At 36.4% G+C, this 15,188-nt stretch overlaps 1 protein-coding gene across 2 annotated transcripts in view; it reads left to right on the forward strand.

The window, feature by feature from the left end:
• LOC145683736 (uncharacterized) overlaps window positions 1-15,188 on the forward strand; it is a 45,670-nt gene that overhangs the window by 13,896 nt on the left and 16,586 nt on the right. For both annotated transcript variants that reach the window (XM_081755259.1, XM_081755260.1), the window contains exons 3-4: window positions 2,089-3,105; window positions 6,325-6,384. In XM_081755259.1, coding sequence (XP_081611385.1) covers window positions 2,089-3,105; window positions 6,325-6,384 — 1,077 coding nt within the window. The remainder of the gene's footprint in view (window positions 1-2,088; window positions 3,106-6,324; window positions 6,385-15,188) is intronic.

Raw genomic sequence — 15,188 nt, forward strand, 5'->3', positions numbered from 1 at the left:
TTTAAAGCTAAATTATTGAATTTCAGTCAATCAGCTACAGCATCATCCCTATTTATCCTAGGATCATAGTCAGTACCTCATTGTCTTCAGAATAGAACAACCTTTCAAACGGTTCCATTTACGTTTTCCTATCACGTCCCTAAGGCGGGAAATTTTGAGGGAAATATGGATTTTTGTGATTTTTCTCAAGCTTTGATCCCCTCTGGACCCCCTATGTTAACGCACGGATCTAAAAATCAACTGAAAAATTTGAAGGGGTGTACTAAATGTGTATAAAAAATTTCAAGCTTCTATCTTGAAAACTAAGTGCGGGAAAATGTTTACCAATGAGCTAAGAACATTCCCACAATGCCCCAGATGACCCAGATGTAATATAAAATTTTCCTGAGACATCCCTATTTATCCTAGGATCATTGCTCGTACATCACTCCCTTCAGAATACAACATACTTTCAAACGGTACCACTCACATGTCTCCATCTTGTACCTGAGGTGGGAAAATCATGAAAAAATGGATTATTCGTTTTAAAACTATTCCTTCTTTGTATTTTTTTGCCCCTCTGTACCCCCTGTTTTAACGCAGAGATCTGAAACAAATCTGAAAAATACTAAATGGTGTACTAAATGTGTGTGCAAAATTTAAATCTTCGAGGTGCAAAAGTAAGCCCGCCAAAAATAATATCTCCACAATACTCCAGATTCTCGTATAAAAAGGGATGTCAGGTAAAAATTCCCTGAGACATCCCTATTTATACTAGGATCGTGGTTCGTACATCATTCTTTTTAGAAGAGAACAGCCTTCCAAACGGTACCACTCACATGTCTTCATCATGTATCTGAGGAGGAAAAATCGCGAAAAAAAGGGATCTTTGTTAAAAAGATAACTTTTTTTTTACCTTTTTGCCCCTCTGGATCCCCCTATTTTACCGCAGAAATCTGAAAAGAACGTGGAAAATATTAAGGGGTGCACTGAATGTGTGTGCAAAATTTCAATCTTTTAGGTGCAAAAGTAAGCCCTGCAAAAAGTAATAAAAAAGTCATAATAAAAATATTTTTTAAGTTATGACGTCATCACACTACATCTCGACGCAGAAAGGCGAGAAAAGATATGTAACGTGTTTTCAATGCCTCCAGGCTTGAGAAAAACAGAAGTAAAAAGCTTTTTTGGAACTTTTTAAATCGAATAATGAAGATTCTAGCCTATCACAGAAAAATAGATGATATAATTTAAAAGACTTAAGTGGTCACTTCAAAAAAGTGGAGGGGGGCAACTGCCCCCTCTTGCCCCCCCTAATCGCCGCCCATGCTACCATTTGTCCCGATGGAGTAGAGTTCAAATAACACTTGTCAGGCCATTGCTTGCTTGAACGGTACTTTCTCCCATTAAAAAGAAATACTTTATGAACACATTAAATTCAAATTTTCCTATTGTTTCAAAAATTACACAAGTAGCGTCACTTAAACCACTAGAATTTCTGAATTAAACGTCAGATTGTTACGAACTTTTGACACATATCATTTGAATGTTAATACTTCCTAAACATCATATGGATTTGTAAATAGTAGTGACATCTATATGTCATCCTTCGAACTTATTTGAGTGATGTGTCAGCTCTGCCATTGAATTCCAGGATCCTAAAATCATGGCCCGTGTGTAGGAATAATTCCTTGGTTGGATTAGAGTTTATAATTCCTTTCAGTATTGATACTCTTAGAGAGAGGATTCTACAGTTTAATGTGAGATCCGAACTACATGAGGTCTCCTGATAGCCTAGGGAACCTGGTTTTGCCGCATTAACATTAGTCCTGGTAGAGTTCATCAGGAATAACTTTAGCCTCGTCTATATTAATGTCACGATTGAATGTTTGTGATTTGTTGTAATGTATGCAAACGTGAGAGTTGTCCTTGCTATTGGGTGTCTTTTACATATTTCGAAGATAAATTATTTCCTTATAGCCGATGATCAAAAATTATTCGTTTCATTGTTATTACCGTGTAGATTACTGTAAACTTACATTTGACACTTTTTTAATATTTATATTATCTCTGTTAACTAGTGTTCTAAATCATTTTTTTTTTAAATTCTAGATCTGGCATGGAAAGACCTAAATCAAAACTCCTTGCTAGAAATACCTAAATCGCTTCCGAATCAAGATGCAAATCAATACATTTACAATCTTCTTGGGAAAAACTACTTTGTTCCGCAGAAACTGCAACCCTTACCTGAGGAGGGTAGAAACGAAAAGGTGAAGATGCTTTTGAAATACTTGAGTGATTTCAATATTAATCCAAATCTGCAGGATTCTCTTAAATCAAATAAGCATGGATTGGAAGGTTCGTCTCAGAATCGAATCAAAAGAAGCACTTCGCTAAGTGATTTGACAGAAAATGGTTATTCTGAGCCTGTAACAAATGCTAGGATAAGAAGAAGTAATAGTGAAGATCAAGGACAGAATGAGTCGAGCAGCTCAAAGAAGAGGACACGACGAAGTATCAATGCGTTGCCGAGCGACTTAACTAATGTAGACAATGCTGATGTAATAATTGCAAACGATAATTCCCGTGTCAGTGAAAAGAAAAGATCTCGGCGAAGCATTGTACCCAATAACGCCAATCAACTCGGATTTAGCCCTAATAACCGTTATATTAGTAATTCCAGACCTTCATATAATAGTCCTTACAGAGGATCATACAATGGTAGATCTTTTGTAAAGTATGATTCTAACCCAATCCAAAGGCGCCCAAGAATTCAGGGAGGCTACGTAAATCCCTTGGCCCAGGATGGGACTTCAGAGAGGATCAGAAAAAGATATCAAAACACAGGAGGCTACTGGGTACCTCCAGGATATGGGGCAGGCGTGGGAGCTGCACAAGGAACGTCTGCTGGGCTTGGAGCTGGTTGGGGCGCTTCTGCTCCTGGTGCTGGTTCATTTGCTGGTGCTGGAGCAGGAGTCGGAGCATCTGCAGCAGGAGCAGGGAAAGGTGCTGGGGCAGGAGCAGGCGCTGGCGCTGGCGTAGATGAAGGGGCAGACTATAGTGCAGAGAACGAAGGGCATACTGCTTCAACCTCTTATGGTGCCAGTAACGTAAACTTCGTGAATCCAGGTAAGGATTTACATTAATTTTTAATGTATTTTAATGGCATTTTAGTAAGACGTTAATATTTTCTAAGAGAACGTGTCTCTAAAACAGCGATGCTGGTTTTGTTTGCACTGGTAATTGAAGTAACGTAAGTTAAGATGAAAAAGATGGTAGTAATAGAGTAAGAAAGGAAAATTTAATGAAGTCAATGACATATAAATTTTTTAGCAAAATAAAGAGAGAAAGGATTTGTTTCGTTTCAGAAGGGGTAGGTTTTAGAGGATTAATTGTACGTTGACAATAATATTTTGCTTTTGAAGCAGAGTAGTTTTTGTTTTCTTACTCGGTTTGGATTGGTATAAATTATTGGCTACAATTATTTCTCTTAGAAAAATATTACAACCAACCATCGGCCAAAATACTGAAGGATTGGTTCTAGATTAGCGGTTAGCGTTTCGTTCAGCTGCGAGGCTATATAGGACGTTGATCTATTTTGTTTATGCTCACTCGTATGATGAAGCTATCTATAAGTATACTACCCCATACTTTACGAATTATTGTGAATGTAGTTGTCTCAGCATGTGGCTCGCATGCTTTTCTCGCATAAGAAATGACATAACTACGCATATATCCATATAACTCAAATGTATATATGCCACTTATAAGAACAAAAAATTGAAACACTTTTTCGGCCTCCAAGGGAAAAGAATATTTAAATGAGTTGTGTTTACCTTGATTTACTTTAACATATGAATAATTTAGCTTTATTCCTTCAACACTAACTCAGTATTAGCGATTGAAACTATTACTGATCCATACGAAAATATTTTTAAAAAATTCTTCATTCACATCACAACGAAACCGCCATTTTAATTTCTAAATGGCTTAATTTGCATTGTAACACTAAATGTGAGAAAGCAACTCTAAAGATTGACGCATTTTCCACTTGTTAAAATATAAATTATGCTTTATTTCTGATAGGCTACGAGCATTAATGTTTACCTGCAGTGTTAACACTTATTATCGATTAAATCAGTTTCGTTCTGTCCGTTTTTTAGAACTGCCGTTTTCTACTTGACGAAGATCTTGTGATAGATTATTGGTTACAACATGGTGTGATCAAAAAAATGGTGAATGATTTTTTGCAGCAACTACTGACGCTACAATCTCTTGATTGTAACTTGTCCGATAGCCTGATTCGTTGAGACAGGTAGCGTGCAGAGCCGCTAGAGTGAGGTTGTGTGTACCGTGTCTGTTGCGCATAAACAACGTGTGAACATTAAGTTCTGTTTCAAAGAAAGTAAGAAACTAATGAAATATTGAAATTATTGTATGGCGATAACGCTGTAACTCTGAAGACTGCATACAAGTGGTATGAGCGATTTTAAAGCGGAAATGAAATAAAAAATGAAATGAAATCTTTGGGTTTTACGTCCCGTGGTCATGCCGGTTAGGCTAAAGGAGACGATGATGATGAGTAATGAATGAAATGGTGGAATGAAGAAAGTTGGAGGAAACGGGAGAACCCCGAGAAAACCCACGCACACGGTGTTTGTCCACACAAAGTTCACTTGGCGGGAACTGGGATTGAACCCGGGACCTCAAGTACCAGAGGTGAACGCTCTACCACTGAGCCACCGCGGCCCCAGAAATGAGTTGGTAGAAGACAAGCAACGTAAGGGACGTCCACGAACATCAAAAAACTGAAGAAAACGTGGTAAAAGGCGAATTGTACGAGCCTGCAAAAATTGTACGTTCAAACAGGCGAATTACTAACTATTTGAAAGCTTACCCAAGAACTTACTATCTCGTACAGGACCGTGCAAAGCATTTTAACCGCCGATTTGCAAATGAGAAGAGTGGATGCCAAATTCCTTCCCCGACTTTTGACTGATGAATACAAGTTTTTAGTCGATAAAAATATTGGTGTTTGTCCGCATCCACAGTATTCTCCGAATATAGCACCATCCAACATCTGGCTTTTACTCAAAATTAAAACTGAGTTTAAATGGGGATGTTTTGACAATATTCCTGACATTGAAAGGGGAACAACTGAATATCTGAACGCCATTCCAAAAGATGCCTTTCACAAGTGCTTCCAGTCATGGAGTCAACGTTCGGATAAGAGCACTGTTAGCCAAGGACTAAATCAGTGAAGGAGATTAAATCAAACTCTATGTAATCTTATTACTTTGGAGTAGATAGTTAGAGAAAGAGATAGCTACTTTGAAGGAGATTAAATCAGACTCTATGTAATCTTATTACTTTGGAGGAGATAGTTAGAGAAAGAGATAGTTACTTTGAAGGAGACTACATCAAACTCCATGTAATCTTATTACTTTGGAGTAGATAGTTAGAGAAAGAGATAGTTACTTTGAAGGAGATTAAAACAAACTCTATGTAATCTTATTATTTTGGAGTAGATAGTTAGAGAAAGAGATAGCTACTTTGAAGAAGATTAAATCAAACTCTATGTAATCTTATTACTTTGAAGTAGATAGCTAGAGAAAGAGATAGCTACTTTGAAGGAGATTAAATCAAACTCTATGTAATATTATTACTTTGGAGGAGATAGTTAGAGAAAGAGATAGTTACTTTGAAGAAGATTAAATCAAACTCTATGTAGTATTATTACTTTGGAGGAGATAGTTAGAGAAAGAGATAGTTACTTTGAAGAAGATTAAATCAAACTCTATGTAATCTTATTACTTTGGAGGAGATAGTTAGAGAAAGAGATAGTTACTTTGAAGAAGATTAAATCAAACTCTATGTAATCTTATTACTTTGGAGGAGATAGCTAGAGAAAGAGATAGCTACTTTGAAGGAGATTAAATCAAACTCTATGTAATCTTATTACTTTGAAGTAGATAGCTAGAGAAAGAGATAGTTACTTTGAAGAAGATTAAATCAAACTCTATGTAATCTTATTACTTTGGAGGAGATAGTTAGAGAAAGAGATAGTTACTTTGAAGAAGATTAAATCAAACTCTATGTAATCTTATTACTTTGGAGGAGATAGTTAGAGAAAGAGATAGTTACCTTCAAGTAGATTAAATCAAACTCCATGTAATCATAATACTTTGTTTTTAATAAAATTAATCACCGTATTTTTTGGTCACACTTCGTGTATTCTAAATGTAGGTTAAAATAAAGTATTCGACTTAATGTACGTTAATATAAATCATTCCACATCCGTTGCCAAGTCATATTATCATTAACATTGTCATTTTGTTCTTTTCTCAGCACGATACAACATGCTTCACCCCGATCTGTATGCGTCGCAAATGAGAGGTCCGTTCAAAGGTACGTTTTGATTGTTATGTCCAAAACTTGTTGCTCAACATGATTTATAATACATGATGATTGATGCTCTACATGATTCATGAATGAACAAAACTAATTTTAAATTCTGAGCGATTTGTCAGAATCTTTGTCAGAATGCGTTTTTCGTTCATAAACGCATATTACCAGCAATTAAACGGGTTGAATTTGTTACTGACAGACTTTCTCTTATTACTCTTAAGGGTCGGTGGTGTGATATTATTGTTTTAAATGTACATGCTCCAACTGAAGATAAGGGTGACGATATAAAAGATAGTTTTTACGAAGAAGTGGAACGGATATTTGACCAACTCCCGCGATACCATATGAAAATTCTATTAGGGGATTTCAATGCGAAGGTAGGACGAGAGGATGTTTTCAAACCGATTATAGGGAATGAAAGTCTGCATAAGGAAAGTAATGACAACGGTGTCAGACTCGTGAACTTTGCAACATCCAAAAACCTAATCGTGAAAGAGTACAAAATTCCCACATCGCGACGTTTATAACGACTCACCAAAGGTAGTCGTCAACCTTGGTTCGGCTAATAATATCAGTAAATCTTGAATGGTATTATTTGTTTACACATTAAAATATCTTCCGTGATTACATTTACTAGTATTCTCACCTTTTATATTGAAATTACAAAACGATGATACGTTTTAAACAATTTTATTCGTTGATTCTTGTTGAACGAATATGCACATAGACTGTATTACAATCGTACATGTTAGTTAGGTATTTATCAACAACAACATAGCAACCAACTATATAATAATGTCTATATCTTATATATTAAAAACATTCTTCTTTTGTTATTTTTAAATTAACATTATATCTGGTATAGTGCTTATGTAGAAGCACTTTCTGCCCAAAAATACAAGTAATTATCAATTTATACAAAGTATCTCGTTGTATAAAAATGTCGCCCGACGATGGGACTGAATATAAAAGTTACAAGGGAGCTTGGTTTTTATGTTTAAGAACCACTGGTCCGTTTATAAGAACAATATTCCATTAATTATATTCTATACATTTTGATCGACCCTCGTATGTATATATAATATTATTTATTTTCATTCATATAAATATATTTATAATAAATCTTTCATTTCATTATCATTTATCTTTTATTACAATAATATATATATTTTATTATTAAAACGTCGTCGCTTATTTATATAATTAACGAAGGGTACGAATTCAAAATAGTAAGAAGCAATTACATTTAAAACATGAGTCATCATGATCAAGGGCGTATTATATATTAATTACTTTAGATGCTATTCAACAGTATGCATTGTATCAATTAGGCGTCAGAATATAGAAGAATCTTATTCAAGTAACATATAAGATGGTACATGAAGACAGTCGTCGAATAATTAGCTTAATAGAATGAATCATATACTTAACATAATCTTTGACAAGTAAGTTTCAACACACAATCAAATATACTATAAATAACCTTTGCTTTTAATGAATCGAACTATAACTCTTTCATATTAACAAGAAAGAATTAAAATCATTTGAAAATTATCATTTGTTGAAACAAATGTGATAAAATATTTATGAGTTCATTAACTAATCCTATCAAGTATAGTGCTTGTATATCGAAGTCATAAAAATTGTTTTCATTATTGATATTAATACATAAACTTAAAAATAAATGTTCACAAGAATCTATAGTTGGTATGGGTTTAACCCTTACTTCATTAACTAGAGTCAGTTTAAATTTGTACTAGCATATGATTCTAATAGAGTACATTGTACTGCACTATCCTGATTAGGTTCCGCAATATTTTGTACATGTATTGCGTCGTGAATCTGATTTTGATATGAAGTGCCATCTCTTGAACAACGATTATGTCTATACATAGAATTTGTAGCGTTTCTAGAATTTTGCCATGTATTTCGATTGCTTTTATGCCTACTTCGGTTGAGTGATCTGACATAATTATTGTCACGATTGGTTAGGTTAGGCGGATTCACAACATAGCTTTGCCTATTTTGCTCATTCTGCTGGCTTGAATTTACTCGGTTTAGGTTGTGTTCCGTATCGTTCACACTACGGATATTTAGATTCCGAACAGGTACAAAATGATCTGAATTATTTTTACTTTTACCTACTCCAGCTTGTTGATTCAGAGCTTGGTATTGAGTTTCATAGCATTGAACAAGCATTAATAAATGGTTAAAACTCATACATTGGGTAGAAAACAGGATCTGTTGTAACTTAAACGGTAGCAAATTTCGAATTGATGCTATGATTCTAGAGTCTGATTGCAATGGATTTACGACTTTTAATTCATTGTATGTATTTACAACAAACTCGACAACAGATTTGTGTAAACGAGGATTGAAATGTTGATTTCTAATCGTGGCATCTCTATTTGCGAGCAAAAAGTCATTTTCGTAATTTGCGATTAGCGCTGCTTTGAACTCGTCATACGTATTGACGTGATCTCGCACTGCTTTAAACCATAACGAACATGGTGGGAGTAATAAATGAGGGATTAATTTCATATATTGTGATTTATCTATACACATTATATTGCACTCATCCTGAAATTTTTCTAGGAAAGAAGTAGCATTCTCATTACATTTACCACTGAACTTACTCATAGCACGTATTTCACTCATCTTTACGCTTAACTTTACCTTCCGTTTATCATTCCGTGTTCTTGTTGAGTGACAATTCCTACCTATGGCGTGATGTGTAGTTGCACCATCTCTTTTCTGCACATCGGTACTCCTCGGATGAATTTCTTCCAAAATAATGTCCTCATCAGATACGGGTGAAGGCGAAATCATCTCTTGTGAACAAGGGAATTCTACACGATCGTTAACCATGTTGTTACAGTATGTGTTGTCCTTGATCTGTAGTGTCCTGATTTTCTCTTGTAAGGTAGCTATCAACTGAGTATTCGCGCGTATCTGGTTGGAGTTATCCGTGACCTGAATCTTTTGTTGCTGTACAGTAGATTCTATTACTTCCAAATCCCTTTTTACACCACTGACTTCTTGGATTAGATGGTTTTGATTATCCTGGCAATCCTCAGATATTCTTTTTAACTTTTCATCAAACTGCGCGGTGATGTCATTCATCGCCTGTATAATAAATTGTTTCGTCTCTTCTGACTTCTGCTCCAATCGTCTGTTGGATTCCTCGGACTTCTGCTCCATCGTCTGCTTTAATTCTTCATATTGTCTGTTGGATTCCTCGGACTTCTGCTCCATCGTCTGCTTTAATTCTTCATATTGTCTGTTGGATTCCTTGGACATCTGAACCAAATTTTGTTCTAATCGCTTCATGGCTTCCGAATCATCTTTTCGACATTGTTCTTGCCGCTGTAAGGCTAGCAAAATTCGGTCTTCTAATGTCATTCCTGGTGCTGCACTTTGTTCACCGTTATCACAATCACTGGTTTCTTTCTCCATGGCCTCACCGTTCATTTTTCGTGTGATTATTCTACCACTTCTAAGTCTTGTCAAGTTCGTAATCATTAACCTTATTACAGAAGTAAATTCACCCTTACTTTACTTCGGGATATGAATTTACAAGATCCCGAGTTCCGGCACCAAAATTTTTATAACGCCTCACCAAAGGTAGTCGTCAACCCTGGTTCGGCTAATAATATCAGTAAATCTTGAATGGTATTATTTGTTTACACATTAAAATATCTTCCGTGATTACATTTACTAGTATTCTCACCTTTTATATTGAAATTACAAAACGATGATACGTTTTAAACAATTTTATTCGTTGATTCTTGTTGAACGAATATGCACATAGACTGTGTTACAATCGTACATGTTAGTTAGGTATTTATCAACAACAACATAGCAACCAACTATATAATAATGTCTATATCTTATATATTAAAAACATTCTTCTTTTGTTATTTTTAAATTAACATTATATCTGGTATAGTGCTTATGTAGAAGCACTTTCTGCCCAAAAATACAAGTAATTATCAATTTATACAAAGTATCTCGTTGTACGTTCATTACTACACTTGGACATCACCAGACGGAAAAACACATAATCAAATTGATCACGTTTTAGTAGATAGAAGAAGGCAATCTAGCATAATTGATGTCCGATGGTTTAGAGGGGCTGATTGTGACACTGACCACTACCTGGTAGCAGCGATAATACGAGAGAGGTTATCGTTGAATAAAGGTAATATTCATTGTCCGTAAACGGAGAGATTTAATTTAAAGAAATTAGAAGAGAGCCAGGTAAGAGAGGAATACCAGATTGAAGTTTCGAATAGATTCGCGGTTTTAGAAGACTCGGAGTGCACTAGTGTTGAGGATACCTGGATTGAAATTAGAGATAGCATTAAAATTTCAGCAAAAGAAAAATTGGGACATGCGGAAATACGTAGGAACAAACCATGGTTCGACCAGGAATGCATAAAACTAGCAGAGAAGAAAAAACAGGCAAAATTACGCTGGCTACAAAATCCAAATGAAATGACTACACAAAATTTCGCAGATATCAGGCGGGAAACTTCCAAAACTTTTAGAACAAAGAAACGCGATTTTCTGAAAGCTAAAATTAAGGCACTTGAAGATAATAGTAAAAATAAAAACATACGGGACATGTATAAGGGAATCAACGAATTTAAGAAAGGCTATCAACCTCGTGCTTATATATTAAAGAAATCTGACGGTACAGTTCTCACTGACGGATAGCATCTTAAATAGATGGTAAGATTTCTTGGACGATTTGCTTAACACGCAACCAAAAACTAGTGTTCGTGGAGAAAAGGAGATACACACCGCAGAACCGTATATTCCAGAACCCAACCGAATAGAAGTAGAAACCGCTATAAAGAAATTAAAGAAACATAAGTCTCCGGGTGTAGATGAAATTCCGGCTGAGTTAATTTTAGCTGGAGGCGAAAAATTGTGGAACAAGATACACAAACTCATTCTCCTTATCTGGAACAAGGAAGAATTGCCACAAGAGTGGAAAGAATAAATCATTGTTCCAATCCACAAGAAAGGCGACAACTGTAATAATTATCGAGGCATTTCTATTCTGTCAACATCCTATAAAATCCTTTCAAATATTCTGTTAGCAAGATTGACCCCATACGCAGATGAAATTATTGGAGATTATCAGTGCGAATTTAGACGAAATCGATCAACTATCGACCAAATATTTACCATTCGCCAAATACTCGAAAAAAAGTGGGAATATAATACCACGGTACATCAACTATTTATTGATTTTAGAAAGGCGTACGACTCGGTTAGGAGAGAAACATTATACAACGTTCTTGCAGAACTTGGAATACCGAGAAAGCTAATTAGATTAATTAAGATATGTTTAAATGAATCTCAAAGTAAAGTCCGGGAAGGAAAATTTTTGTCCACGAGCTTTCACGTCGAAAATGGCCTGAAACAAGGAGATGTGTTGTCGCCATTATTATTTAACATCGTTCTGGAATACGCTATAAGGAAAATCAAAGATAGCAACCAGGGCTTACAGTTGAACGGTATTCACGAGGTTATGGCATATGCTGATGATGTAAATTTAATAGGAGATGATAGGAGAACAATAGAAAGAAATGCAGACATCTTATTAAACGCTTGCAGGGACATGGGTTTAGAAGTAAATGCAGAGAAAACTAAATACATGGAAGTGCGTCGGGAACGGAATACAGCAAATTATGGATCCGTTAAAATACTAAATAATACTTTTGATAAAGTGAATACTTTCAAATATCTAGGATCAATACTAGCAGGGAATTCTTGTTACTATTCGGTTCAAAATCTCTTGTCGTCGCGAATTCTGTCGAGGAATTTAAAACTTAAAATATACAAAACGATAATCATGCCTGTTGTCCTGTATGGCTGAGAAACATGGTCACTTACTCTGAGGGAAGAACTAGACTGAAAGTATTTGAGAACAAAATCCTGAGAAGAATATTCGGATCCAAGAGGAACGGGAATATGAAATGGCGGAAACTTCATAACGAGGAACTACATAATTTATATGGTTTACCCAACATTGTTAGGGTCGTCAAGTCTAGGAGGCTTAGATGGGCGAGTCATGTAGCTAGAAGGGAAGAAAGTAGAGACGCTTTCAAAGTCTTGACTGGAAGACCAATCGGAAAACGACCATTAGGAAGACCTAGGCGCAGATGGGAGGACAATATTAAGATGGATCTCGCATAGATTGGAATACAGAGTAGAAACTGGATGCAGTTAGCTAAGGATAGAAGTCAGTGGAGAGCTTTTGTGAACGCGGCATTGAACCTCCGGGTTTCATAGGCCATAGAGTTAGTTAGTTGGTTTTAGTTAGAGCGATTTGTCAGAAATATATATGTACGGAATAAGGCCGTTAATTTGTATCAGGCCTCTGACTTGGTTCGTATTCAGTAAAGAAAGGAAACAAGAATGTCATTATATTCGACAATGGTATTGTTCAAAGCAATAAAGAGTAATATCTGTATATCTAACTAAACTAACTAACTCCTTTGCCTATGGAACCCGGAGGTTCAATGCCGTATTCACAAAAGCTGTCCACCGACTTCTACCCTTAGCCATCGGATCCAGTTTCTTCCTTGTATTCCTATTTTTGTAAGACCCATCTTAATATTGCCCTCCTATCTGCACCTAGGTCTTCCTAATGGTCGTTTTCCGATTGGATGTCCAGTAAAGACTTCGAAAGCGTTCCTACTTTCCTCAATACTGGCTACATGATTTCGCCACTTGAGCCTCCTAATAATGTTCTTCGTTATGAAGTTTCCGCTATTATCCATTTCGGTTCCTCTTGGGTCAGAATATTCGTCATAGGATCGTGTTCTCAAATAATTTCAGCCTATGTTCTTTCCCCAAAGTAAGCGAACATATGTCACAACTATATAGAACAGCAGGCATGATTTTTGTTTTATATATTTTAACATTCAAATCCCTCGACAGAATTCGCGTCGGCAAGAAATTTTGAACTGAATAATAACACGAATTCCCTGCCTTTAGTTCGTATTTACATTTCACTATCCTTTGACACCAAATCCCGTTAAGTTTTTTCATGTACCTTATAACGTAATTTTTAGCCCTTTGTTTTAAAACAAATCTTGTCTTAAGGGAGTTTGGCCCCACTTTTTTTGACTAACGAAGTGTTTTGGTGATAGGTACATGGAAAGAAACAAGACGGTGAAAGAAATTTTCTTGTACTTTATGGCGTAATTTTTGGCTCTTTTTCGAATATTGAATTTTGTCTTATGGGGCTAAAGTTCCCGAAAATCTCTTTTACGAACCACTTTTTAGTTTTGAGCATCCTTCCACACCAAACATCGTTAAGTTTCTTCTTGTGCCATAAGACGTAATTTCTAGCCTTTTTTTAAAAATCTTGTCTTAAGGGGATTTGAACCATAATTATTTTGTCTTTCGAAGTGTCTTGGTGATTGGCACACGGAAAGGAACAAAATGATGAAAGAATTTTCTGGTACCTTATGGCGTAAATTTTGATCCTTTTTCGAATTTTGAATTTTGTCCTATGGGACTAAAGCCCCCGAAAATCTTCTTACGGACCAGTTTTTAGTTTTAGGCATCCTTCCGCACCAAATCCCGTTAAGTTTCTTCTTGTACCTTATGACGTAAATGTTGTCTCTTTTTCAAAAATTCGGGGCTTACTGTAGCCAAACGCCCCCGGTTTGGCGCGCAAGACAAAGTTTTTCTTACGTTTCCGGCCGAGCCGCACAAGATGTGGGGGTGAAACAATTTGTACCTTATGACGTGATTTTTCAGGTGCTAGTTCCCTCTCAATATATATATATATATATATATATATATATATATATATGTGTGTGTGTGTGTGTGTGTGTGTGTGTGTGTGTGTGTGTGTGTGTGTAGTTCTTTCATGAGTGTGTAAGCGATTACTATTTCAATGATCAAGAACTTCTCCAATGGGTATCAGGGGGAAATAGAAGCAGCAGTAAAGAACTTAGTCTGGTCGTATGAGTCAGTTGTGAAGCGTGAGAGAGTGAGTTCGCATAGTACAGGAAGGTCAAGAAACATATATAATGTGTTTTCACCGTATTACACAGCATTGTCTGCATTTTGATGGGCCTTGAAATGGGACCAAATGGTGGAGTTGCGCCAGACCAGCTTGAGGTTTCGTACGATTGCCAGACACTTCACCGATTCACTTTAACCCGATGTTAGGGCGTGTATATGAGAATGCACCAACGCACGGAGTGAAGGTTCCGGTCTATTACGGCAGCCCACAATACTGGATGACCGTCTCATTGTTGGTTAAATATTACATAACTGTGACGTATGCATCTGCCATCCATACTCATGTAGTGGACTCTTTACAACATCCTATATCGTCTCGCACAGTGTCTCGACTAGTATCAGCTGGATTGCGGATGCACTGTCTCCTGCATAGCTTGCCGTTATAAAGATGTATAAGCGACAGTTTGTGGTCTCGTGTTCCACTCCAGTAGCATGAAGTCATCATGAACGGCAACGGATCGTGTTAAGTAATGGAGTCTCGAGACTACATAACGGCAGATAAACACCTTGAGCATGATTGGTGGTGTCGCGAGGTAGACCATATACAGCCAATATTGTTGAATGAAACACCGGCGTTAGTCCAGGCTTAATGATGTGGGAAGCCATTGCCTATAACTTTCCGTTAACTCTAGTAGCAATGTCAGGGACCTTGATGGCACAGCGATACGTAGGTAAGATTCTGTGTTCTCATGTTGTATTGCTCCTAAAGAGCACTGATACAGTCAGCCACAAAACTTGAAGCCCAGACT

The sequence above is a fragment of the Thermobia domestica genome, chromosome 4 (assembly GCF_964235325.1).
Source record: "Thermobia domestica chromosome 4, izTheDome1.hap1.1, whole genome shotgun sequence".
NCBI lineage: Eukaryota > Metazoa > Arthropoda > Insecta > Zygentoma > Lepismatidae > Thermobia > Thermobia domestica.